The 27,945-nt window shown below is 42.7% G+C and overlaps 1 protein-coding gene across 6 annotated transcripts; it reads right to left on the bottom strand.

The window, feature by feature from the left end:
- RBAK (RB associated KRAB zinc finger) lies at nt 1–27,267 on the bottom strand. Of its 6 annotated transcripts, none has more exons than XM_074034346.1 (5): nt 25,088–25,146; nt 15,509–15,635; nt 15,151–15,246; nt 715–850; nt 1–298 (listed from the first exon to the last, which is right to left on the bottom strand). In XM_074034346.1, exons 1-4 carry the CDS (start codon nt 25,100–25,102, stop codon nt 747–749), a joined length of 342 nt encoding a protein of 113 aa, XP_073890447.1. In that variant the 5' UTR covers nt 25,103–25,146; the 3' UTR covers nt 1–298; nt 715–746. The 6 variants fall into 6 exon arrangements, with proteins under 6 accessions (XP_073890447.1, XP_015302537.2, XP_065397678.1 ...); XM_015447051.4 differs by lacking the exons at nt 1–298; nt 715–850 and adding exons at nt 3,731–9,456; nt 26,757–27,267; XM_065541606.2 differs by lacking the exons at nt 1–298; nt 715–850 and adding exons at nt 3,731–9,456; nt 26,757–27,267 and having other exon boundaries at nt 15,178–15,246.
- Nucleotides 27,268–27,945: the final 678 nt, after the last annotated feature.

Here is a 27,945-nt window from a genome sequence, read left to right as displayed (position 1 = left end):
GTTAACAAAGAACTTTATTATTTCTAATAAATGGTGCTGAGGGTGGGGTCTGGAGAGGGCACACAGCTGTCCCCTGTCAATGCGTTGAGGCCCACACTCCTTGGGAGGGGACAGGGGAAGCCCCATGTTCCCCGGAGCCTGTCGCCGTGGCCTGCAGCCCTGGATGCCTCTCACGGAGCCGCAGGTCTTCCTCCCCGGCTTTCTGGTCGCGTGGCCACCACAGCCCCATTATTACAGCCAGAGCCCGGGGCCAGGTGTGAGTCGGCCTGCAGCTCTCCGTCTCCGCCAGCCTGGACTCCTGGGAAAGGGGATAAAAGGGGGGCTTCCTGGTGCTGGCTAGAAAGCGTGATGCTCTCCAGCCAGGCAGCCCCCTGGTCCTCTGTGCTGTAGCTGTGCCTAGGGGGGCATCGGGGACGCTGTCCCTGTCCCGCAGCAGGTGCCCTGGGGGTTCCAGGTGTGTGGCCGGCCTCAAGCCAAGGGGCCCAGCAGGCCCACCCCGTGTTCTCCACCCTCTGACCCTCGAGGCCCAACCAGTCACCCTCCCACCCCTGTCTGGTCCCGTCCTTATCCAGGTCCCTGTGCTGGGTCTGTAGTGCCTCATCTTTGTCTCCGTCTCTTCCTTTCTCCGGGTCCCTGACTTCCTCTCTTCCCGTTCATCCCCCCGCCCCCAGTCCCCTTCCCCGCCCCTCCCCTGCAGCTTGGGGCGATTGAAACCTTGAAGCAGGTTCTGAAGGCCTTCCTGGGTGTTAGCATCTGGGAGGGGAGCGGCCTTGGCGGTGGGGACCGGGGCGGCCGGGAGCAGCAGCAGCAGCAGCAACAGCGGGGGCCACATGGCCTGCGGGCCGGGCGGCTGTGGGGGGACAAGGTGGGCGTTAGAAGCCCCGCCCCTCTCCACGCCCTTTCCTCTCTGCCCTCTCACTTCTGCGTGCCAGGCTTGCACATCCAGCACCCTTCACCTGCCACCACGGCCCGCCTGTGTCTCTCGAGCAGCCCTGAGTCAGCCCACAGACCGGTCACCGGTCTCCGGCTCCCCAGGGATTGTTAGATCCAGACAGTTCTGCCCCAGAGCTGCCCTGGAGCTCGGACGCCTACACAAGCCAGAGCCACGCCCCCGCGTGCTGGCCACGCCCTCGAGCCCAAGCCATGCCCACCAACTGTTAACGCTTCACCCAAGCCCCTACGCAATGACCACGCCCCCACACATAGCCACACCCATTCCCAGCCACGCCCCCAGAGTCCCGCAGAGTCTCCACTCACCAGCCATGCCCCTACTGCAAAAGGCCACGCCCCTGAGCGCGGCCCTGGAGACCCACGCGGGCCTGGCCCTCTTCTGTGATCCCCAGTCCAGCCCCAGTGCAACGGCCCGGGCCCCCGAGTTGAGCCTCATCCAGCATCCGGGCCAGCCTCTGCCACCCTCAGCATGGAACACAGTCGTTTCGGGTCCCTCACTCCTGTTCATTCTCCATTTTTCTTGAACATACGGGGAATATTCATAGTAGCTGTTTTAAGGTCCGGATCACTAATTCCATCATCTATGCCACTTCTGGGTCTTTATTTTTCTACTCACTATGGGTTCTGTTTTTCTGCTTCTTTGCATGCCTGTTTTTTTGCTTTTGTGTTTTCGAGACAGGGTCTCACTGTTGCCCGAGCTGGAATGCAGTGGCATGATCATAGCTCACTGTTAATTCCTGGGCTCAAGCGATCCTCCCATCTCAGCCTCCTGAGTAGCTGGAACCACAGGTGCACGCAGCCATGCCCAGTTAATTTTTAAAATTATCTTTTGTAGAGATGGAGTCTCACTCTGTTGCCCAGGCAGGTCTTGAACTCCAGGCCTCAAGAGATCCTCTTACCTCAGTCTCCCAAACATTACCAATATATTCTTATTTCTTTGAGAATCTTTAGTATAGGTGGTACAGTTTTTTCTTTGGTGATTGAGTTCCTCAAATGTCTGGTTATTTTTGTCAGAACTCATTTTCTCCAGGGAAGTGCTGCAATCTTGACTGGAAAGAAAAACCAATCACATAGCTACTTCCTGGTTGGGAGGTTAACCCCATTTCTGCTTCTTAGAAGGGTTTTATAGAGGATGTTGGCCGGGCTCAATGGCTCAGGTCTGTAATCCCAGCACTTTGGGAGGCCAAGGCAGGTGGACCACCTGAGGTCAGGAGTTTGAGACCAGCCTGGTCAACATGGTGAAACCCCATCTCTACTAAAAATACAAAAATTAGGGCCGGGCGCAGTGGCTCATGCCTGTAATCCCAGCACTTTGGGAGGCCGAAGTGGGCGGATCACGAGGTCAGGAGATGAGACCATCCTGGCTAACACGGTGAAACTCCGTCTCGGCTAAAAATACAAAAAAATTAGCCAGGCGTGCTGGGGCGGGCGCCTGTAGTCCCAGCCACTCGGGAGGCTGAGACAGGAGAATGGCGTGAACCCGGGAGGCGGAGCTTGCAGTGACCCGAGATTGCGCCGCTGCACTCCAGCCTGGGCGACAGAGCCAAACTCCGTCTCAAAAAACAAACAAAATAAATAGAGAAGGGGCCTGGCTGTGCTGCCCACGGTGGTCTTGAACTCCTCAGCTCAAGATCCTCCCATCTCAGCCTCCCAAAGTGCTGGGATTACAGGTGTGCCTGGCCTGCTTCCCTTCTTTGAAGAGCTTGGCTTCCTCGTATCTGGACATAATTTAGGATGGAATAAGGAACAGTGGATGAATTTTTGGCCTCAGGTATAAAGAAGTAGTCTTGCGTTTGTATCTTTTGACATAAAGACAAAATTGAAAAGTTCGCCAACCCCAAGCCAAGCACTAGCAAATATGGGCGTGGGTGGAGAAAATCTCCTGTGAAATGGGCACTTCCGGTGGGGGTGAAGGGTGAGCCCCTGCCTTGCTTAACACTGCCTGGTAGTTCTGCCCAAAGGACTGAGAGAGCAAAGTGAGCCACTGTGGGGGAATCACACCCCCAAGTCGCAACCAACTCCCAGATTCCCCCTCCTTCGCAAAGCATTAGTCACCTGTTCACACTTCAGCTTAACCCTCAATGAGTAGGGTGGAATGAAAAGCACACGGCCAGGCGAGGTGGCTCACTCCTGGAATCCCAGGACCTTGGAAGGCCAAGTTGGGTGGACCACTTGAGCCCAGGAGTTTGAGTCCAGCAACACAGCAAGACCCCGTCTGTATGAAAAAAAAATAAAAAATAAATTAAAAAATTAGCCAGGTGTGGTGGCATGCACCTGTAGTCCCAGCTACTCAGGAGGCTGAGGTGGGAGGATCATTTGAGCCCAGGAAGGCGGGGCTGCAGTGAGCTGTGATTGCACCACTGCACTGCAGGCTATGGTGAGAACCTGACTCTAAAAAAAAAAAAAAAAAAAAAAAAAAAAAAAAAAAAAAAAAGGCCTCCCCACCAAAAAAAATTAGGCACACATAGTCTATGCCATCCAATGTCACGTCCTTTTTGCTGTGCTTTTACAAGCTCAGCCAGCCCCCAATCAAAGTGTTTTTTTTAATGGTGCAAAGTCTTCGTGACCCGTTTCTTTCATTCACTTACATCTGTGCTGTTAATTGTGTAACTGAGATTTCCTCAAAGGTTTAACTGAATACTTTTTAAATAATTTTCCATCAAATCAAACTCAGCATTATATTCATTCACTGCCAAGAAAGGTCACCTCTAAGGTAAAAGTTAAGATGAATCCCGAATTTAGAAATGCGGAAGAACAATTTGTTTAGGGAAATATGAAATGTTACATACTAGCTTCTTTATTGAAGAGGCAGCTCAGACCCATTTATATATGCAAAAGTATAGGATGACAAAGTATGTAATGATTCTTTAACCTTCTCAAATATTTCACTTAAAATATACATTATGCTAAGCCTTAAGGACAGCATAGGAAATCTTAGTAGTTGCCATCAAAATTACTATAAATATGTATTTTCTGCACAGAATTATGCAAAACCTACCATTTAATTCCTGTTATGCAGCATATTCATACACATCTAGAAAAATATGAGTAGAGTGACGAGTAACACAAATGTTAGCCATTTGTGATTTTAAAAAACTTTTATGGAAAGTGCAACACACATGCAGAAAAATACACATACCTTAAGTGCACAGCTCAGAACGCACTCAGATATTTAGCACCCAGGTTTAGAAACAGATTATTCCCAGCACCAGATAAATGCCCCCTTTCAGCCTTGGCCAAGACTAACCGCTATCCTAATTTCAAACCACATAGACAAGTTTTGCCCGTCTTTATAATTTATACAGAAGGAATCATACAGCATGTTGGCTTTTGTGTCTGGAGTCTTTCATTCAGCAAGGTTTGTTAAGTTCAGCTACATTATTACATGAACTTCTAGTTCATTCGTGCTGTTTTACAGTATTCCATGGAAATAATGCCACTTGTTTATTCATTCCATTGCAATGTGCCTTAAGATAGTTCTGTTTTGTGCAGTTTTATGCTATATTCTGCGTGTCTTTTGGTGGAGACACATGCCTTTTTGCTGGGTTTGGGTAAAAGGGTATACTTGGTTTTAAGTGCCAGCTTTCAAAAATGGTTTTATGGATGAGCAATTCCACCAGTAACGTACAGTTCCTCTTGCTTACATCCTTGCCAAAAGGATGCTTTTTCATGCTTTTCATTTTAACCATTTCCATGGATGGGTAGCAGTACTACATGGTGTTTTAAATTTGCATTTCCCTGATTACTAATAAAGCTAACATCTTTTCATGCTTAGTGGCCGTCTGGATATCCTCTAAAATGAGTGGATATCCTCTAAAATCTTTTGCCTTTTCCATTTTCCCCCTTGATTTGTAGGTGCTCTTTACATATTCGAGATCAGGGGCCAGAAAACTATGAGTGCAGACCAAATCCAGACTGCCACCTGGGTTTATGAATGGTTTTACTGGGAAGCAGTCACGCTCATTTTTTAAAATGCATGGTGTATGGATGCTTTCACACAATAGCAAAGATAAGCATTTGTGACAAAGCCAAAAATTTTCACCATCTGGTACCTTGCTAAAAAGTTTGCCAACACTTTTGCTATACTCAGTGCTGTTGTCACATACATGAACTGCAAATATCTTTTCCTCCTCATGGGTTCCTGTTCATTTTCTTACTGGTGGTCTTTCTGATAAAACAGAAGTTCTCAAACTTACTATTAAGTTCTATTTTATGGGTTAATGCTTTTTTGGGTCTCAATAAACCTTTGCTTACTCCAAGATTACAAACTGTCCAAGATTTCTTTGTAAAGCTTTCACATTTCATATTCAGATGTGCAATCCACCTTCAACTGACTTTTTATTAAATTACAAAATTTAATTGGCAAAGCACATTTACTGGAAAGAACACCCTTTCCCCCACTACACTTCAATGTCACCTTTCTCAAAAGTCAGGTGATGGTATACATGTGGGTCTACTTTTGAATCTGTATGCTATTCCACTAGTCAGTTTTTTCATCCTTGTGCCAAAATAACACCATCATAATTTATGTGGCTTTATAACAGGTCTTGATATTTGGAAATATTAATCCTCTCTGTCCATTCTACAAGATAGCTTTGACAATTATTGGCCTTTTGAGAATTAGCTTGTTTATTTACATTAAAGAATTTGCTAGGATTTTAATTAAGGTTGCAATGAATTTAGGGAAAAAGCAACGGTTTTGAGATTGTCCTGGAATCCTATCCCTCTCCTTTGTAATTTTCTTTTCTGGATACAGTTCTTCAAAGCTTATTAACTCATTTTTCCCCCCTAGGCACTTGAGGGATCATTTAAGTGGCACTGCTTTTCAAAATTTCATTTTCCTTGATTTTTGCTGGTATATCATAAAACGCTTTTTGCATAACTTTTATGCAGGGAACTTACCAAATTTACTCATGGCATCTGCAAATAGAGATTTATATTCTTTTTCTTTTTTAAAATTTTACTTCTTTTCTAATCTTTATGCCTTTTGTTTCTGTTTCTTGCATTAGTTTTCTGGTTAGGTCCTTCTGAACGATGCTGAATAAAATCATTGACAGCAGATATCCTTGTCTTATTTTTATAATCTTAGGAGAAATGTTCACTATTTCATCATACTGTTTGTTGAAGTCTGTTTATGCAATTAAGGAAGTCCCTTTCAATCCATCATTTGCTAAGATCATAAATGAACATTAACTTTACCATAAGAATGTTCTGCATGCCAGATTACTTTTCTACAGGTGGTGTACAATAGCAACTGATTTGTGAATATTAAGCCACCTTTGCACTCCTGGAACACAATCTATTTGATTACCATTTTACCTGTTTCCAGAACAAATGATCTTTGTTTTGTTTAGCCAGTATCTGGTCATATGACCACTATAAAACAAGTTACTGGCAAAGAGAATGGAATCATTATTATTTTGACTAATCAGGATTCCCCTGTGTAATGTGAAGAAGCAGTAGCTACCTAAACTGTTCCAGCAAGAAATGGAGTGAGGACATTAAGTTAATTGACCAAAAAATATCTGCTAGAAACTTGAATCAATTTGTTCCAAAATAATGGGAAAAAGGGGAATGCACACAACAATGACACTGTATTTGTATCAAAGAGAAGTTTCTGAATAAAATTTCTAAATTACAAAATATTGGCACTAGGCACACTGAAAACTATGGGTTAAAAAACATGGGTGGTGTGAGAGCTGGGGATATTTTAGAGTATGGGCAGTATGCTTGTTCTCTTTCACTGAAACAGACTTAATTCCAAATTATGTTATGTATAGTTTATCAAAATAGTCTTTTAGAAAATCTTATCTTGCTCAGATGCAGTTGAAAACTTTACAAAAACACTGCCTCTTCTACTAATGAGGCATTTGTTAAAAACCCATTTGTAAATTCCTCTAAATAGAAAACTAGGTATTTTACCATTTTATACCTACTAAATATTATCTGACCAACAATATATCCTGTCTTAGTACATTTGCCATCCTAATATTCAAATAAGAAAACTGCCTCTTCACAAGTTGCCCAATTCCAAACTTGCATAGAATTACCATTAGATAGCATTTTAAAGACATGATAAAAAATGGCCATACACTTATTTAATGCTACTGTCCTCATGATCAACTCCTGATAATTTAAAAACTTCATTTTATACAACGAAGATTTATTCAGAGCTTATAGCCTCTGAGATCTTTCCTATAAACACCTGATTTTACATTAGAAATATGGCTTTTAGTAGAACAAATTTCCAAGACAATATATTTTCCACATTCACCATATTGACAGATTTTGCCTTTGTATGATTCCCTGATACGTAAATACAATTTGAATCCAAAATAAATATTAAATATTTATAAAACTTCACTTCTGCATAAATTATCTAGTGTCTGATGAGTCGTATGATCTTGCTGAAGGTTTTGCTTCTTGTTACATTCTTCGGGATTCTTCTCTGTGAAAATCCAGATTAAAATGAATCTAACGCCTAAATGCTTCTCACCATTCAGGAACATGAACCCTCAGATAAACACTTTGACTTTCTATTGGATTTTCCATATTCATTATATTCAGAGAGTTTTCTAAAAATTGAGATCTGACTTCAGAGACTTTCCACATCAAGTACATTCATATTTCCTCTTCTGTGAATTCTCTGATGGCTATTGAAGGCTGATCTGTGGTGGAACTTTTTCCCACATTCATTACATTCATAGGGTTTCTCTCCTGAATGAGTTCTATAGTGTACAGTGAGGTATGACTTCTGAGAAAAGACTTTCCCACATTCATTACATTCATAGGGTTTCTCTCCTGAATGGCTTCTGTAGTGGACAGTGAGGTTTGACATCCGAGAGAAGACTTTTCCACATTTACTACATTCATAGGGTTTCTCTCCTGAATGAATTCGATGATGTATGGTGAGATATGATTTCTGAGAGAAGAATTTTCCACATTCGTAACATTCATAGGGTTTCTCGCCTGTGTGTACTCTTTGATGTCTGAACAGGGATGAATTATGGGAAAAGGTTTTCCCACATTCGCTACATCCATAAGGTTTCTCTTCTGAATGACTTCTATAATGTTCAGTATAGTATGATAACTCAGAGAATAACTTTCCGCATACATTACATTCATAGGATTTCTCCCCTTTTGGAAGTGGCTGGTGCCCATCAAAGGCTGAATTTACAAGGAAGGTTTTCCCACATTCATTACATTCATAGGGTTTCTCTCCTAAATGAGCTGTATGATGGTCGGTGAGATATGACAACTGAGAGAACTTTCCACATTCACTACATTCATGGGATTTCTCTTCCGTGTGTACTTTCCGATGTCTAATGAAGGCTGAATTTAAATTGAAAGTTTTGCCACATTCATTACATTCATAGGGTTTCTCTTCTAAATGACTTCTATAATGTATAGTGAGGTATGACACCCGAGAAAAGAATTTCCCACACTCGCTACACTGATAGGGCTTCTCTCCCGTGTGTGTTCTCTGATGTGTAATCAGGGTAGACTTTCGGTAGTAGGATTTCCCACATTCATTACATTTATAAAGCTTCTCTCCTGTGTGAGTTCTCTGATGATCACTGAGTGCGGACTTGCGGGAGAAGGATTTCCCACATTCGTTACATGGATAGGGCCTCTCTCCTGAATGATTCCTCTGGTGTAGGGTGAGATGTGTCTTTTGGCAGAAGGTTTTCCCACATTCACTACATTCGTAGGGTTTCTCTCCTGAATGAGTTCTTAGGTGCTGAGTGAGGTGTAACTTCTGACAAAAGGTTTTCCCACATTCATTACATTTATAGGGCTTCTCCTCTAAGTGTGATCTCCGATGTACAGTGAGGGTTCCCTTTTGGCTGAAGGATTTCCCACATACATTACATTCATAAGGTTTCTCTCCTGTGTGAGCCCTCTGGTGGATGATGAATTTTGACTTTTTACAGAAGGATTTTCCACATTCACTGCATTCAAAAGGCTTCATTTCCATTTGTGATCTCTGATATGCATTAAAATTTGACATCTGTATGAAGTCTGGTCCAGAACCATTCCACTCATAGGGCTTCTCCCCCACGTAAGCTCTCTTATGAGCAACAAAAACAGCCTCATTGTCTAAGACTTCCATGCATTCATTATATTCAAAGGGTTTCTCCAAAATATTAATTTTCTGAAGAATATTTTCTTCATTTTGAGAATAGGTATCCCCATTTTGATTAAATTCATACATTTTCTCTCCATGATATGTTTTCTCACATTCATTACACTCATCAGGTTTTGTCTTGGCATAGCTTCCGTCACTACTAATTAATTCTGAAATAGATTCTAAATTCTTTCCACATGAGACACAATTATGAGCTATTATGCTTGAAGGGACAAGGCTTGTTTCCATATAAGTTTGACAAAATGTATTCTCTTTCTCTTCAGTCAGGGTTTTGCTGTTGATACAAGCAGCTTGCCTTGAATGTTTATCTTCATTTTCTTGGATTCTCTCTATCAGGTCATCAAATTTCCAGACTTCTAAAAAGGAAAAATAGTAAACAAACTTTGTAAATCTAAACACACTAGCCATGGAAAGGTACTGGTACTCAAGAGCCCCCATTGTGGGGTTGACTCTGGCTTTAGAGCCAATCTCCATAAATAAAAATAATTACAAATGCATAGTTCTCTTTGTCCTTTGATTTCTAATACAAAACATAAACACACACACACACACACACACACACACACACACGGTGAAAGGATAAAGATGAGATAGTGGTAGAAAATAGAAGAGCAACTTCATATTGAATACAGGTAACTTTGTTGCTTTACAAATATTATGTTTCAAACTTTGGTAGAAAAGGTGAAATAAAACCAAATGATGAGCAGAGAAGTGGCTGAAAGTGTGCCAGATCCAGGCAAAGATGGGAGGATTTAGATCAAATAGAATCAGGAGGAACAAAAACAGGTGCTAGGTCTCCATACAAAGGAAATCCATTATGGATTACATTTGGGAGACATCTATTACAATTTATATTAAACTGCAAGATATTGCTTCATATCAAGATACGATGGTAGCATCCCCACTAGCCTAGACCCTTCCAAAATCTGTGCCTTACTAGTCTGCATACAAATGCAAATAAACATTCTGAATGCTCTGATTTCTTCATGTTTACAGAGAAGATTCACATTCATCTGGAGGAGACCCAGGCAAGTGAATGTCCAAAAGAAATGTAAGCTAGACCAGAGGGCAAGGTATCTTTTTTTTTTTTTTTTTTTTTTTTTGAGATGGAGTCTCGCTGTGTCACCCAGGCTGGAGTACAATGGCACAATCTTGGCTCACTGCAACCTCCACCTCCCAGGCTCAAGTGATTCTCCTGCCTCAGCCTCCCAACTGGCTGGGATTACAGGCACACACCACCGCCCCCAGCTAATTTTTGTATTTTTAGTAGAGACAGAGTTTCACCATGTTGCCCCGGCTGGTCTTGAACTCCTGACCTCAGGTGATCCACCCACCTCAGCCTCCCAAAGTGCTGGGATTACAAGCATGAGCCACAGTGGCCAGCCAGCGGGTATCTTAAAAACAAGATCATGCTGGGCATGGTGGCTCACGCCTGTAATCCTAGCACTTTGGGGGCCCAAGGCGGGTGGATTGCCTGAGCTCAGGAGTTTGAGACCAGTCTGGGCAACATGCAAAACCCTGTCTCTACTAAAAAAAGAAAAATAAAAAACAAAACAAAAAACCCAAGATCAGATCTTTGAAGTGTTCTGAAAGTCGTATTTAATACTAGCTAACCTTCTTAGCCATTAAATTCTGCTTTCCCTGATTGCACAATAAAGCACAGTGGTTAAGAGCATGAACACCAAAGCAGGCCACCTCAGTTCAAACCCCCAACAATTTACTAACTAAGGCACCGTGGTCAAGTTACGTAACTGTGATGCAGTTTCCCTCATCTGAATTCAGTGTGAATACGAGTGCCTAAATCATGGGGTTGTCAAAGGACTGAATTAGTACATGTAAACTGCTTAGAACAGTTTATAACATAAAACAAATGATCATTAAGTTCAGCCATTAATTTTCTTTCAATTTGCTGACTTAAATTTCCTAAAACCATTCATGTCTCTATAATTCTTTTACCTAATTCTGAATACAAACAAGAGTTCCCAAACTCCTGGGTTTCATTTGGTGTAAAATCTTGTATCTCAGATTCCTAAAGCTGCCCCTATGATGTACTTTTATTTTTATGTATCTTACACATTTTTGGATCCACTAAACTATTGTTAGCTGCTATCACCCACATTCAAAGCAACCCTGATGGTACTCTGCTCAGAAATCTACAACATCTCTGAGCTCCAGCACCCCAAACTCCAACAGAAGAAACAGAAAGGTTATTAATGATATTTTTCACTACCTGGATTCATGATATATATCCAAGCTAGCATTCCACTAATCTGCCAACATCTTCTGCTCCTGGAAGCCTAGGCTATGCCTTGCATATTCTCAGCCACAAGTCTGTGCTAGTGATCTTCCCCGCTCAGTTTGACTTCTGGTGTTGGCTATACTCAAAATCTATCTATACTTTGGGGGAAAGTTGAAGACACTTATCAAATCTCTTCCCAGTTCATTGAATCTCTTTCCCTTACATTTTAAAATAGCTTTTACATAAAGTTGCACAATGTGCATTGGAGTATAAATTTTCCATGTGAAAGCTGAATTTTATAGTTCATGCAGCTATGATCCTATTTCCTAACCAAAACCTATGCTCCTGGAAAGTATTCATATTTTCTTTGTATCTCTCTGAACAGAAATTAAAGTAGTTCCTAATCTGATGGGTGCTTACAGGTTCTAATCTAACCCCTATCTGTTTTATCAGAATCTATAGTTCAGAATAAATGATCTCTCAATGGATTAATGATAAAGATCTTTCTTTTACCTAGCTCCTTGGCAAGTCAATAAAAAAACCCACTGAATACCTACTGTATGTTGCATTATCAAAGCAAGAAAAGTAAAAAGGTCTTTCCTCTTTGGAGGATTATAATTCTGGTAGAAGAAGCTCAAGCAACAAATATATGTACCTACCTATCAGAGCATATAATCATTTAGAGCATATATTCCTATCAAAGCATAGAATCACAGAGCATATACTCCTATCAGAGCTTATACTCAGAGCATATACCACTCCTATCACAGCATAGAATCCTATCAGAACACACAATCTCAGAATATATAATCCTATCAGAGTGTATAATCATATTGGAGTATATAATCATATCTAACTTTTTGTGGAAACAATCGCTGAGTGGAATAGGTATTAAGAGAAGGAAAGACTGGAGTGGTCAACAAATCATGAAGGAAACTTCAAGGAGTTAACCTTTTAAGCTCAAATGTAAAACATAAAGTTCTAAAGTTTATTGCTCAACAATGCAAATACAGTTAACATTACTGTACACTTAAAAATGGTTAAGATGGTAAATTGCATATTACGTGTTTTTTTTGGTTTGTTTGTTTTGAGACGGAGTTTTGCTCTGTCGCCTAGGCTGGAGTGCAGCGGCAATCTCTACTCACTGCAAGCTCTGCCTCCCGGGTTCATGCCACTCTCCTGCCTCGGCCTCCCAAGTAGCTGGGACTACAGATGCCTGCCACCATGCCTGGCTAATTTCTTTGTATTTTTAGTAGAGATGGGGTTTCACCGTGTTCGCCAGGATGGTCTCGATCTCCTGACCTCGTGATCCACCTGCCTCGGCCTCCCAAAGTGCTGGGATTATAGGCGTGAGCCACCGTGCTGGGCCATGTTATGTGTTTTTTAAACCACAATTTAAAATTAAATGAAGGGGCTGGGTGTAGTGGCTCATGCCTGTAATCTCAGCACTTTGGGAAGCTGAGGAGGGCAGATCACTCTGTTGAACTTCTGGCCAACAGACTGAAACCCTGTCTCTATTAAAAATACAAAAATCGGCCGGGCGCGGTGGCTCAAGCCTGTAATCCCAGCACTTTGGGAGGCCAAGACGGGCGGATCACGAGGTCAGGAGATCGAGACCATCCTGGCTAACCCGGTGAAACTCCGTCTCTACTAAAAAATACAAAAAACCAGCTGGGCGAGGTGGCGGGCACCTGTAGTCCCAGCTACTTGGGAGGCTGAGGCAGGAGAATGGCGTAAACCCAGGAGGCGGAGCTTGCAGTGAGCTGAGATCCGGCCACTGCACTCCAGCCTGGGTGACAGAGCGAGACTCCGTCTCAAAAAAAAAAACAAAAACAAAAACACGCCGGGCGTTGATGGTGCATGCCTGTAATCCCAGCTACTCGGGAGGCTGAGGCACAAGAATCACTTGAATCTGGGAGGCAGAGGTTATCCTGAGCCAAGATTGCACCACTGCACTCCAGCCTCAGTTACAGAGACTCTGTCTCAATAAATAAATAGGCTGGGCACAGTGGGTCAGACCTGTAATCCCAGCACTTTGAGAGGCCGAGGCAGGTGGATCACAAGGTCAGGAGTTAGAGACCAGCCTGACCAATATGGTGAAACCCCATCTCTACTAAAAATATAAAAATTAGCCAGGCATGGTGGCATGCGCCTGTAATCCTAGCTACTTTGGGAGGCTGAGGCAGGAGAATCGCTTGAACCTGGGGGAGGAATGCTGCAGTGAGCCGAGATTGTGCCATTGCACTCCAGCCTGGGCAACAAGAGCGAGACTCCATCTCAAAATGGAAGGAAGGGAGGGAGGGAGGGAGAGAAAATATGTATTATCTGGGCAAGTAAAATGCAGATGAAGGAAAACGACAATGATCATTTGAATGGAAGATGGATCCACTGTAATCCAGGTATGGGAGAATAGTGAACATTAATGTCAAAAGGAACTGAATGTGCTGATGATCTGCAAAGCATTTCACAAAGGACAAAGAATACAAACCATGGAGAGAAGACTAGCACAATCAAATACTGGGAGGTGAGGAAGGTAGACAGAATTCATGATTTTGGAATGTGCACAGTTTATCATCAGACATTCTGAGAAGGAAGGAAGTGAACTGTCTCACTGGTACTGCTGTTATCAAGCAAAATATTCAACTAGACTTCTGGTTAAAAGTGTTAGACATATCAATTTGGAGGCAAGCTGCAAAAATACACAGGAAAAAAGGTCTTAGAAGTTGAGATCAGATAAACTCTTTTAAGGGATACAAAGAAAACCAAAAAAGTGGAAAACAGGTCCTAGGGTGACACTCCTGAAAAGGCAAGAAAAGGAACAGATATTCACTTATGAAATTCACACTTCCTGAATGTCTACTACGGACAGAGCATGATTCCAGTTATGGGGAAGGGGAAATGAACACACAGACAGGTGATAAATGAGCACTGGGGAAAGAGAGGAAAGCTGAGGAGTGCTATATTGTCACATCAACTGAGCATGGACTTTGGGAAATGACGTACACTACAAGCTGTGACTGAATTCATAAGCATAGGTGGAAGATGAGGTTTTGGTATCTGAATGCCTAAAGACGTAAATAAAATTAAGGGCAGAAAATAAGTCCAAGGGATTTTTAAAGGAAGGAAGGAAAGAAAATGGAAGATAAAAAAGAATGAAGATAAAAGTCTCAAGTTAATTTTTATGTCAGACTTCTGAATGCCCCAAAACAAAACAATTCTGTAAGGCTGGGAGCAGTGGCTCAGGACTGTAATCTTAGCACTTTGGGAGGCTGAGGTGGGTGGATCACTTGAGGCCAGGAGTTCAAGACCAGCATGGCCAACACGGTGAAACCTCGTCTCTACTAAAAATACAAAAATTAGCCAGGCATGGTGGCATGCACCTGTAATCCCAGCTACTCAGGAGGCTGAGGAAGGAGAATTGCTTGAACCTGGGAGGTAGTGGGTGCAGTGAGCTGAGATCGCACCACTGTACTCCAGCCTGGGTGACAGAACAAGACTCTGTCTCCAAAAAACAAACAAACAAACAAAACCCCACAACAATTCTGTAATGGCGAGGGAGTAAGTTACCAATAATGCTGGAGAAAGAGGAAGTGAATAGGTCTCCAGTACAGGTTAGAATGGAAAAAATCCCTACCAATGTAAATCAAATGTAAAATCAACAGAAGAGTTCATGTATGTGTGTGGGAAGGAAAGTGATATTTGGGTGTTGGGAGGTGTGCCTGAGGGTACTGAATACATGTCAACAACTCTTTAGTCACTCCCAAAGGTCTGGGATGAGCATTTTTTAACATTTGATACTCTACTAACTTGCCTGGACTATGTTGACATGGAAATTCACCTTCCATTATCCACGGCTCTTCTCCCTGCTCCAACTTAATGATGACGTTTGGCTTGGTGATATCATACCCTGTTAATGGGAAAAGAAGGAGGACTTGGGCAAGCTGCTTGGCTTCAGAATCTCCGAAGTACAAGATGTTGCTACCTCATAAGCTGCATAACAGAAGTGCTCCATTTTTTACCTTATCAAAGTTAGAACCTTTTAATGAATAGTAATATAAATACTCCAGCTAGTGCCCACAAGGAATTAAATGGTGTCATCACTTATTTCTTCAAATTCAAGGATAAAACCCCATTCAACCGAGGGCATTCAGAAAGCAAGCTATCCTCACCCACAGAAACTAGATGGCTATAGTTCTCCAACATCACATCCCTGTATGTTATCTTCTCATCAGGGTCCAGTTGCTGCCACTCCTCCTGGGTGAAATCCACAGCCACATCTTTGAATGACACTGGCCCCTGTAATGGCAACATGATCAGAATTGGGAAATATGGAAAAGGGATGGGGGGATAACATTTTACAAAGCTCACTGGTAAAGTTAACCATGAACATTGTATACCTTATTTTATGTTACAGATTATGGAAGGGAAATCATATTGGAAATCATATTGGAAACATATATCCTTTGGGATCATGTATATACACGTATATATACGTGTGTATATGTACACACACACACACATATATATATATAAAATATATATTACCCACAAAAACAAAAACCCCAAACACAACTGAACTCCTATTTTGAAACTGAACTGAGTTTTGGGGATATGAGTGAAACATCATGCCTGCTCTCAAAAAGTGGACAACCTAATAAGGAGATAAACATGTAAACAAACATATGCATTTTACTCCTGGTCACTTCTTTTAGTCTTCTTTGCTGCCAGACCCTCCCCTTCTCCTGGACCTCTTCATGTTGGAGTGTCCACCACTCAGTTCCTGGTCTTCTTCTTCCTAACTCACTGCTTTGGGGCTCTCACCTAGTTTCAACTCCTTGTTCTTCTGGCTCTTTTATTCTCATGGCCAGTGGCCTCTGGCTATCTGCATGGCAGAGTTTTATCTCAAACATCTCAATCTTACAGCAATAAGTATTCATTAAATGAATGAATGCCCAAAGCTGTTATTAGAGTAATGCAGACAAGGTGCAGAATGATTTAAAAAAAGAGAATCAAATTATTTTAACTTTATGCCATCATATTAGGCTTCAGACTCAGTTAACTGGAAGTCCTTAAAGATGCACTGTGTATTCTATGGGATGAAGGGGAAGAATATGATGAGGTGTAAAAAGTACCAATGGCAAACATGAAGCAGCTTCAATTTTTAAGAGGTTGGGGCTGGGCATGGTGACTCACGCCTATAATCCTAGCACTTTGGGAGGCTGAGGTGGGAAGATTGTTTGAGCTCAGGAGTTCGAAACCAGCTTGGGCAACACAGTAAGACCTCATCTCTGCTAAAAATAAAATTTTTTTAAAAAATTGGCTGGACATCATGGCACATGCCTGTAGTTCCAGCTACTTGGGAGGCGAAGGCAGGAGGATCGCTTGAGCCTGGGAGGTCAAGGCTTCAGTGAGCTGTGAACACAACATCGCACTCCAGCCTAGGCAACAGAGCGAGACCTTATCTCAAAAAAAAAAAAAAAAAAAAAAAAAAGAAAAATACAAAACTCCTGGGCTCCAGCAATCCACCTGCCTTGGTCTCCCAAAGTGTTGGGATTACAGGCTTCAGCCAGCATGCCCTGCCCAAACTTGTAGTTTAGAAAAAGAAAGTGCCCAGTAAGCATGTTGCATTATCCTATTATTTATAAAGAACATATCAACAAGGGGTTCAAACCCAGTGATACAGCTAGGACCAGGTAGATCCCAAGAGATAGCAGAGGCAGAGCCACTAGGCTGCTGGGCTGAGAAACTAAAGCAGGACACCCAAGCTTATCCATAGGCAGGCCACAGGAGCTGATAAAATCACTGAGAGAGAGCTATAACCTTCTGGGTTAAGTTAGTCCAGAATGTAAGAAGGCGGTAGGGGTTAGAAGACTGATCAACCAATAAACAACATAAAATTACATGCCAATACCACTTACATCAATACAAATACCCAAAATGAAACATAACCAAACAAAATCCAGTATCAGTTTAAAAACATAATATACAACAGCCAAATGGGACTTATTCCCATTTGACTAGTTTAATATTTGGAAATCTATTAATATGACAAGCCACTATAACACAGCAAAGAAGAAAAGTCTTGTATCCACAAAGATACTTGAAAAAGCTTGACAGAAAAAGCTGATTTAAAAAAACAAACTAAAGAAAATAGAAACTTCATTAACATCAATATTATGTATATACACAAATATAACTATTGTACCCTAATATGCAATAGTACGTATGATATATATGTGACATACATATTTCAATTACACACAAGCACATATATACAGTTTGCGTGTACACACACACACACACACACACACAATTTACGCCTCAGTCTTCTTGGTCCAAAAGTCAGGATTTTACTTAACAGGGAAAAATGACATACCTTCCCACTAAGATCAAGAACAAGGTATTAATAAAATGCTCACTATCTACAATTAGAGAAGAGAAAACAATAGAGGAATATAAGAAAAAGTAAAAGTGCTTGGGCATGGTGGCTCACGCCTATAATCCCAAAACTTTGGGAGGCCGAGACAGGCAGATCACCTGAGGTCAGGAGTTTGAGACCAGCCTGGTCAACATGGTGAAACTCCATCTCTATTAAAAATCCAAAAAAAAAAAAAAAAAAAAATTAGTTGTATTATTAAGGTCAACTTAATCAGTTACCCTAAATTACTTTATAAATATGCAATCCCAATAAAAATACCAAAAAGCTTTTTCCTGGAACTAGATAAACTGACACTACAGTTCATATGAGGTGGAAGAAAATCAAAAACAGCTCAGGGAAAAAAATCATTTGGACATGGATAAAACTGGATCCAGGCCAGGTGCGGTAGCTCATGCCTGTAATCCCAGCACTGTGGAAAGCTGAGGCAGAAGGACTGATTGAGGCCAGGAGTTTGAGACCAGTCTTGGCAACATAGCAAGACCCTATCTCTACAAAGAAAAAATACGTATATTAGAAAAAATATATATAGAGAGACATTAGGACTTCTGCCCTCAGTTGTGATAAACTAACAGGTACTGGATATACCCTCTAATCTGAAACAGCACATACCAAAGAACAACAACAAAAAAACAAAAACAGAAAGAAACATAAAACGGAGAACATATATGAAGCAATTTTTTTTTTTTTTGGCGAAGTCTCACTCTCGTCTTCCAGACTAGAGTGATACAGCACAATCTTGGCTCACTGCAACCTCCGTCTCCCGGGTTCCAGTGATTCTCCTGCCTCAGCCTCCCGAGTAGCTGGGATTATGGGTGTGCACTAGCACGCCTAGCTAATTTTTGTACTTTTAGTAGAGACAGGGCTTCACCATGTTGGCCAGGCTGGTCTCGAACTCCTGACCTCGTGATCCACCTGCCTCAGCCTCCCAAAGTGCTGTGATTACAGGTATGAGCCACCACGCCTGGGCTGAAGCAATGGTTTTCAAGGCACTGACTATCAGGCAGTAGAGTTATCTATGAGTGATGGGAAATAAACAAGGTGAACCAATCAACTTCTGCCTTGAGCATTACCAGGCCACGGAGCAGGGAAGAAGAACAGAGGCAGATGTGAGGAGAAAGAGTTGCAAGATGGGAAAATGGGCAGGAAATTGCAACCCATAAGGAAGAAAAGAATCAGTCCATCAAAACTGGCCCAGAATTGACACAGAGTTTACAACTGGCACAGAGCACTGAGAGAGTTCATCATTGTATTCCAAATGTTCAAAAAAATTGAGACAGGCAAGATGTAAAAAAGACCCATGTGAACCTTCTACAGATAGAAACTAGAATATCTGAGATGAAAATTAAACTGGACAAGATTAACAGCATCGTGGAAAAAAGACATTAGTGAATATAAAGATAGCAACAGAAGTTACATAAAATGAAACAGAACAAACAATTAAAAGCAAATAAAGAGCAACAGTCTGTTGTGGGAAAATTTCAAGTGGCCTAATATACAGGCAACAAGAATCAATGGAGGGGAGGTGGTGGATATTTGAAAAAAAAAATGATAAAAATGTTCCCAAAGTGATGACACCATAAACCCAAGATCCAAGAAGTTCAATGATCCCCAAAACAGAAACATGAAAAAAATGATACCATGACATATTGCAATCAAATTGCCCCAAACTAATGATAAAAAGTTTAAAACAATAAGGGAGGGAAGACAAAAAGACATGTTATATACAGGGGAACAAAGATGAGTATGACATCAGATTTCTCTTAGAAAAAAATGTAAGCAGGAAGACGATAGAGAAACATATTTAAAGCACTGCAGAGAAAAATCCAGCAAAAACACCTTTAAAAGGAAAGACAATGAAGACATTTGCAGACATACAAGAATTCATCATCAACTAGAAGAAATGTTAAAGAAAGTCCTTCAGGCAGAAGTAAAATGACAGCAAATAAAAATTTAGATTTACACAAAGGAATGAAGAGTACCAGAAATGGTAACTGCCTATTTTCTTTCATTATTTAAATCTCTTTAAAAGATAACTGGGTCGGGTGTGGTGGCTCACACCTGTAATCCCAGCACTTTGGGAGGCTGAGGCAGACAGGTCACCTGAGGTCAGGAGTTTGCGACCAGCCTGGCCAACATTGCGAAACCTCGTCTCTACTAAAAATATAAAAATTAGCCAGGTATGGTTGTGGGTGTCTGTAATCCCAGCTACCCGGGAGGCTGAGGCAGGAGAATCACTTGAACCCAGGAGGCAGAGGTTACAGTGAGCCGAGATCACACCCCTGCACTCCAGCATGGGGGACAGAGTGAGACTCTGTCTCAAAATAAATAAACAAACAAACAAACAAATAAAAGATAACAGTTTAATTAACAACAATGTAATAGATTCTGTGTGGCACTGATACCACCTGTAAAAATAAAATGAACAATGGTGTACAGACCAAGAGGAGACAAATGGAAGTATCCTATTGTTAAGCTTCTCTTACTCTAAGAAAAATGGTACATTACTTAAGAATAAACTATGATAATTAAAGTTGCACACTATAAATTCTAACTCACTAAAATAACAAAACAGTGTGATAGCTAAAAACCCAACAAAAGACATAAAAGTAGAATCATAAAACATTCTCAATTAATCAAAAGGAAGGAAGACAAACAAAGACATTTTAAAAAGAAACAAAGAAGATGAGACTAAAAGAAAGCAAAGACAATGGACTATAACCTAACTAGTTTTATCAATAATCACATTACATGTAAACAGTCTATACATCCCCAATTATGAGACAGAAATAGACTGATGAAAACAAGCAAGATCTAAATCTTGCTGCCTACAAGAAATAATACTTTATATATAAAGATGCAAATACGTTAAAAGTAAAAGGATGGAATAAGATATACCATGCATGTATTACTAAAAAGAATGCTACATAAATAACAAAGTACATTTCACAGCCTGGAATATTAGCAGGGATAAGGAAGGCCATTTTACAAAGTGGTTTATTAATCAACAGGACGTAACAACCTTGAACATTTATGTATCTAATATAACACATAAAGCAAAAAGTGGTAAAATTGCAAAGAGAAACAGAACCACAATTGCAGCAGGAGATTTCAGTCCCCTCTCCCTGTGTGCCTGATACAAATAGGCACACAATAAACAAGGATATAGTACACCTCAACAACACAACCAACCAACTTGATCTCATTAACATTTATCAAACACTCTACCCAACCAGAGCAGAACAAGCCATCTTCTCAAGATGCGTAGAATTCTCCCAAGACAGATCCTATTCTACGCCATAAATTTAAGAGGTTCCATGTAGCATTCCAGACAAAAATTCACAATCTAAATCTAATCATGAAGAAATATCAGGGAAACCTAAATTTAAAGACTTCTATAAAATCACTGGCCTGTATTCTTAAATTTATAATGGCACTGAGGAACAAATCCATATTAAACAGACTTAAAAAGCATGAAAACTAAAGGCAATTGACAGTCCTAGACTGAATCTTCTACCAAAAATTAAAAATTGCTATTAAGGAAATTATTGGGAAATTGGCAAAAACTGGAAAATGAACTATAGTTGAGATAAAAGTATTAAATCAATGACAAATTTCCTGAATTCAATTATCGTGCTATGGATATTTAATAGAATGTTCTTGATTTTATGAGATATAATGTAAAACTTTATAGGGTAAAGAGACATGACACTCCCAAATAGTTCAGAAAAAAAATATAAATACATATACACACATATATGTATATATCCATATAAATGATTGTGGGAAAATGTTAAGAATGAAGTATCTGAACAAAAGGAAGTATCTGGTATTTCTTTGTAAAATCTTTGCAATTTTTCTGAAAATTTGAAATGATTTCAAAACGAAATGCTGAACAGAAAATAATGCTATCAAATACATATTACATGTATATATTTGCTATCAAATATATCAAATATATTTCAAAAGGACTCAGAAACCAACTTAAAGGGATTCCATCTGGCCAAAGATGGAGCCATTTAATTTTCTAAAAGAATCACAACTTCGATGTACTGAAATATTTACTATCTGTTTAAACCCATGAGCTCATAATGGTAACAAAACAAAAAAACCTTCCTGCTTAGAAGCCTACTCAATATTTTAGAAACTGTCTTTCCTGCATGAATTACATAACCAAATAGAGAATAGAAATTTATCTTCAGAAAAGTATTCTAGGCCAGCTGTGATGGCTCAGGCCTATAATCCCAACACTGGGAGGTCAAAGAAGAGGATCACTTGAGCCCAGGAGTTCAGGACCAGCCTGGGCAACATAGCGAAACCTGTCTCTACTAAAAATTAAAAAATTAGCTGGGCATTGTGGCACATGACTATACTTTCAGCTACTTGGGAGGCTGAAGTGGGAGGATCACTTGAGCACAGGAGTTTGAGGCTGCAGTGAGCCATAAACGTGCCAGCCTGGGTAACATAGTGCGACTCTGTTTCCAAAACAAGAAAAGAAAAGAAAGTTATTTTGGCTAGTAAATAAAGAAATGGTAGAATTAGCAGATCACCATTTTGCCTCCCCTAATGAACTAGTAAATCACAGCAATAATCAATAGTCGATAGTTCTTAAGTTCACAAAAACAAAGAAGATAACACGTGCCTCCAGAAGTAGACAAATGCCACGTATGGTACAGCTGTGTGAAAAGAATTGAACATAAACCTGATTAGACTTCCAGATCAAACTACCAATTTTACAAGGCATACAAGATGTTTTTTTTTAAATGTGCTAAAGGTGAAACAAGGGTAACACAATCTAAACTGAGGATAACCAACTCAGTTTCTTCAAAACAATGAGCACGCAAGAGACATACTATGGGAACTATTGAAAGATTTAACTCAACTGCCACATGTATTAAGAAAGGGAGTATTATGGGTTATTCCTAGCCCCTTTTAAAAAGATTCCTTATTGGCCAGGTGTGGTGGCTTACACCTGTAATCTTATAGCACTTTGGGAGGCCAAAGTGAAAGGATTGCTTGAGGCCAGGAGTTTGAGACCAGCCTGAGCAATACAGTGAGAATACATCTCTAGGCTGGGAGCAGTGGCTCACGCCTGCAATCCTAGTACTTTGGGAGGCAGAGGCGGGCAGATTGCCTGAGCTCAGGAGTTTGAGACCAGCCTCAGAGTGACACGGTGAAACGCAGTCTCTACTAAAATACAAAAAAATTAGCTGGGTGTGGCAGCGTGCACCTGTAGTCCCAGCTACGCGGGAGGCTGAGGCAGGAGGATCGTGTGAGCCCAGGAGATTGAGGCTGCAGTGAGTTGTGAGAACGTCTCTACACTCCAGCATGGGTGACAGAGCAAGACCCTATCTCAAAAAAAGAAAAAAAGAAGGCCGGGCATAGTGGCTCACGCCTGTAATCCCAGCACTTTGGGAGGCGGAGGCGGGCAGATCATGAGGTCAGGAGATCAAGACCATGGTGAAACCCCGTCTCTATTAAAAATACAAAATATTAGCTGGGCATGGTGGTGGGTGCCTGTAGTCCCAGCTACTCAGGAGGCTGAGGCAGGAGAATGGCGTGAACCCAGGAGGCGGAGCTTGCAGTGAGCCGAGATCACGCCACTGCACTTCAGCCTGGGCAACAGAGTGAGACTGTCTCAAAAAAAAAAAAAAAAAAAGGAAAAAAGAAGAAAAGGAAACAAAACAAAACAGACTTCATCATTTAAAGACAAATAAATACTTACAGATGAATCATTTTAAATGCCAAGAAAAGAGAGACTCCATGGAGAAATATCAGTTTGGAAGTAACAGATGTCAAAGGCAGACAAAGGGTCCTGTGAGGTAGGGCTAGGAAATGCCCGCTGGATTTGACTGCAATTAAATCACCGGTAATGTTTACTGATTGACTCAGCAATGTGAAAAGGACAAAACTAAAACTCTGAGAACTGAAATGAGAAACAGAAATGAGGAAATCTTCACAAGAGAGTAACTATATTGCTTGCTATGCAACCCAAACAAAAAGAAGAACAAGTATTTGAAGGATGACCACGTCATTCATTCCCTCCATGATCTAGGACTCAAGAGTAAAAACAGAATTCTGTCTACTTGGACCACAGTATTTCCATCCCTGGAAAAATGATATGCACCAAGTTCTCCTTGGGCAGCAGGCCCTCTGCTTACCTAAGCACCAAGAATAAGCCATAAGTTACGGTAATTTAATGGTTGTTATCAGGAAAGCTATCCATAATTACATCAACTTGAATGAAGAAATTTTTCCAAGTCCTAAAAAATATTTTAAATCCACAAGTAACAAAATTGGTTTCTCCTTATAATCAATGCAAATGATGTCACGGATGGTGACAATGCAAACGATGTCACGGATGGTGATATGGTTTTGGTTTGTGCCGCCGCCCAAATCTCACGTTCAATTGTATTCCCCAATGTTGGAGGTGGGGCCTGGTGGGAGGTGACTGGATCATGGGGGCAATTTCCCTCTTGGTGCTGTTCTCCTGATACTGAGTGAGTTATCACAACACGTGGTTGTTTAAAAGTGTGTAGCGCCTCCTGCTCCCTCTTCCTCCTGCTCTGGTGATGGATGCTGTATCTGCTTTCCCTTCGCCTTCTCCATGACTGTAAGTGTCCTGAGGCCTCCCCAGCCACGCTTACTATGACAGAGCCTGCAGGTGGGAGCCAATTCAACCTCTTTTCTTTATAAATTACCCAGTCTCAGTTATTTCTCTATACAGTGTGAGAATGGACTAATACAAATGGCATTTTCCTTTTGTGATGACTGCAAAGAATATCAGCCCTGGGTGCGGCTCAATTTCAACAGCCTTAAAATATATTACCCATACATACAAGCTTCACAAATCACTTTTGGTGCTGATCTGCCACACTCACTACATTTTACAGGGTAATGTCTAGTTCCACATTCCCATTTTAAAGTATGAATCCTGGCTGGGCGTGGTGGCTCAGGCCTGTAATCCCAGCACTTTGGAAGGCTGAGGCGGGGTCACCTGAGGTCAGGAGTTTGAGACCAGCCTGGCCAACATGGTGAAACCCTGTTTCTTCTAAAAATACAAAAAATTAGCTGGGCATAGTGGTGCATGCCTGTAATCCCAGCTACTTGGGAGGCTGAGGCAGGAGAATCGCTCGAACCCAGGAGGTGGAGGTTGCAGTGAAGCGAGGTCATGCCACTGCACTGCAGCCTGGGCAACAGAGCAAGACCCCATCTCAAAAAAAAGAAAAAAAAAAGTATGAATTCTTACAAATCTCTGAAAATGCATCATAAAATAAAGTAGTTGGACATATACACAAGCAGGAAAACTCACCTGCAATGTGTTCATTTTCTGCTGCTCTTGGAAACGTGCAGAGACTGTGGCTGGTAGACCTAGAGGGGGAGAAGCAGGTCATTGAAGTCATAAGTGCTCTGGCTTGCAAAGGCAGAAATCTCGTGTGTAAGAACCACGAAAGAAAGCTCAATAGGCTAACACCCTCTGAACACTCAGCCTGCAAACACTCAGAAGGGCCTAAAAGAGTGATACAGGGTTTCGCCATGTTGGCCAGGCTGGTCTCGAATTCTGGCCTCAAGTGTTCAGCCTGCCTCGGCCAGCATGGTGAAACCCCCTCTCTACTTAAAAATAACAAAATAATTAGCCAGGCGTAGTGTCATATGCCTGTAGTCCCTCAGGAGGCAGAGGCACAAGAATCCTTCGAACCTGGGAGGTGGAGGTTGCAGTGAGCCGAGACCACGCTGCTGCACTCCAGACTAGGTGAGAGACACTGTCTCAACACACACACACACACACACACACACACACACACACACGAGTGATGGGGAAGCATGCACTTGTAACTTTGTAACTCTAAGATAATCAGGTAGTAATTAGACGAGTTAGACTCTCATGGGTAACATGACTCCTTTTACAAATAGTCTGCCATCATCAAATACAACATGCAAAAAGAAAAAAAAAATCCCATCATACGGCTCGTGATTTTTGTGGTTTGTTGAGACAGGGTCTCAATCTACCACCCAGGCTGGAGTGCAGTGTTGCATTCACAGCTCACTGCAGCCTTGACCTCCTGGGCTCCATCGATCCTCCCACCTCAGCCTCCTGAGTAGTTGGGACCACAGGTGCATCCCAGCATGCCTGGCTACTTTTGTATTTTTTGTCGAGTCAGGGTCTCCCTATGTTGCCTAGGCTGGTCTCTAACTCCTGGTCTCAAGGGATACTCTTGCCCTAGCCCCGCAAAGTGCTGGGATTACAGGTGTGAGCCACTGTATCCGCCCGCATTTCCTTATTGTTTCTTTAAACTGCTTCAAATCAAAAAAGCCATAGGAATCGAGTATGTGAGCTCTCAGAAATGAATATGTATAAAATATGGTTTTGTTTCTAAATTATCCAACTGAATTTGGTTATTGCTGCACCTAATAATCTTCTATTAAGAAAACTAGGATACGGGAGAAAGAACACTGGCCTGGGAGATAAGACTCCTGAGTTCTACTATGAGCACCTCTACCCACAAAGCCGGTGACCTGGTCAAGTCGTCCACCTGCTAAGGCCCAGCCTCTTCCCCTAGCAACTGAGGCAGCAAGAGAGAATCCCTGCATACTGTTCCTGTATTACTACCATTCTCCAGGGCAGATCTAAGGGGGGAACCAGCAGACACTTAAATGAGAGAAGAGGTGCTGACAGACGTTTAGAGGCGGTCGAAATCTGGAGCACGGAGAGGAGAAAGGGCTATTAGGGGTTAGTGGGGAGTGGAGACGACGTCCGCAGCTGAGGCTGGGGACACCCTCCACGTCCCCGTAAGCCTCGTCCTCCCAGATCTTCCCATGTAGCGCCTGTTCGGTGCAGCCGGACCCTGCCTTCAAACCGAAACACGCGTCTCTCCTGCAAGCGATCGGGACCCTCCCCCTGCCCTACACTCGAAGGTCCCCAACGCACGGTGACTTTACCCAGGCCCTTCTCGCTCCAGGCCCGAAAACCCAAGACCTACCCGCCTGCGGCTCCGCAGCCTCTGCCCCACGGCTCCCAAGAAGCCGGGGCGGGCCTGCTGTCGCGCGTCTGCTCGCGAGGTCCCCTCCTCTCCACCTCACCAAGGCTGTTCTGCTCCCGAGGGACCCCGGCCGGGCCTACAGGGCAAATCCAGGCGAGTGTCCTTCCCGCGGCCCAGATCCGCCTCCCTGGGGCTCACCGTACAGCAGCGGCCTGGTCCAGGCCGCCAAGGACACAAACGGGCCAGGCCCAGGTCCCACCGCCCCTTCGCCTCCGCCACCTCCCGCCCGGTCCCTCTGGCCCCAGCGCCGCCGGCTCCGGGGCTCACGCTCCGGGGTCCCCGCTCGAGCCTCCACCCGGCACGCGCGAACCCTGCCCCGCACAGCTCTGCGCCCGCCTAGGTGCTGGCCCTGGCGGTCAGCGTCCAGCCCCGCAAGCTCCGCGATTCTCGTCCACTGGAGGCCAAAGCCTGGGAACTAGAGTAAGCGGTGACCTGAAGACGCACAGGAAGCGAGGGCAGTGCGGGGGCGGCGCGCATGCGCGAACACGCACACAGGGAGAAGTGCACACGCGCAGCACTGCACCGGAAGTCCGCCTCCCAGGGCCCGCCGCTGGGCCCAGGACAGGTATCGGACTCTATTTCCCAGGAGCCTATGCGCCCCCCAAGTTTAGGGGCCGTTTTAAATGTCTCTACCCCGCCTAAAGGGTAAGAAGCTCCAGGCTATGAGCTTTGGCAGCCCTGAACCCCGGACTGAATTTCGCATTTGTCTTTATTCCCTTTTAGGGTCAAGTCCAGGGCTGCCTGACTGGGTCCTGGAGCCCAAAGCCTCTGGGTTAGAACCGAGTTTCCCATAAGGAGAAGGAAAGGAAAGGGTGTATCATGGTTACTGCGCTGAAATGCTAAGATTAAGTTTCACTCAAATACTAGGACAGGATAAATGCTCAGCGATGCTTTCCAAGAAAGAAAAAGAAAACAATTTGTGGCCGGGCGCGGTGGCTCACGCCTGTAATCCCAGCACTTTGGGAGGCTGAGGCGGCGGATCGCGAGGTCAAGAGATAAGAGACCATCCTGCTCAACATGGTGAAACTCTGTCTCTACTAAAAATACAAAAATTAGCTGGGCGTGGTGGCGCGTGCCTGTAATCCCACCTACTCGGGAGGTTGAGGCAGGAGAATCACTAGAACCCGGG

Source organism: Macaca fascicularis, chromosome 3 (assembly GCF_037993035.2).
Source record: "Macaca fascicularis isolate 582-1 chromosome 3, T2T-MFA8v1.1".
NCBI lineage: Eukaryota > Metazoa > Chordata > Mammalia > Primates > Cercopithecidae > Macaca > Macaca fascicularis.
The sequence above is the reverse complement of the archived record's forward strand: the minus strand, read 5'-3'. Positions and strand labels throughout refer to the sequence as shown.

Coding starts and splice junctions, on each gene's coding strand:
- RBAK (XM_015447051.4), bottom strand. Junction 15,247..15,508: donor TAGCCATCTAGTTTCTGTGG/GTGAGGATAGCT, acceptor TCCCATTAACAG/GGTATGATATCACCAAGCCA. Junction 9,457..15,150: donor TCCATGTCAACATAGTCCAG/GCAAGTTAGTAG, acceptor TTTCCTTTTTAG/AAGTCTGGAAATTTGATGAC.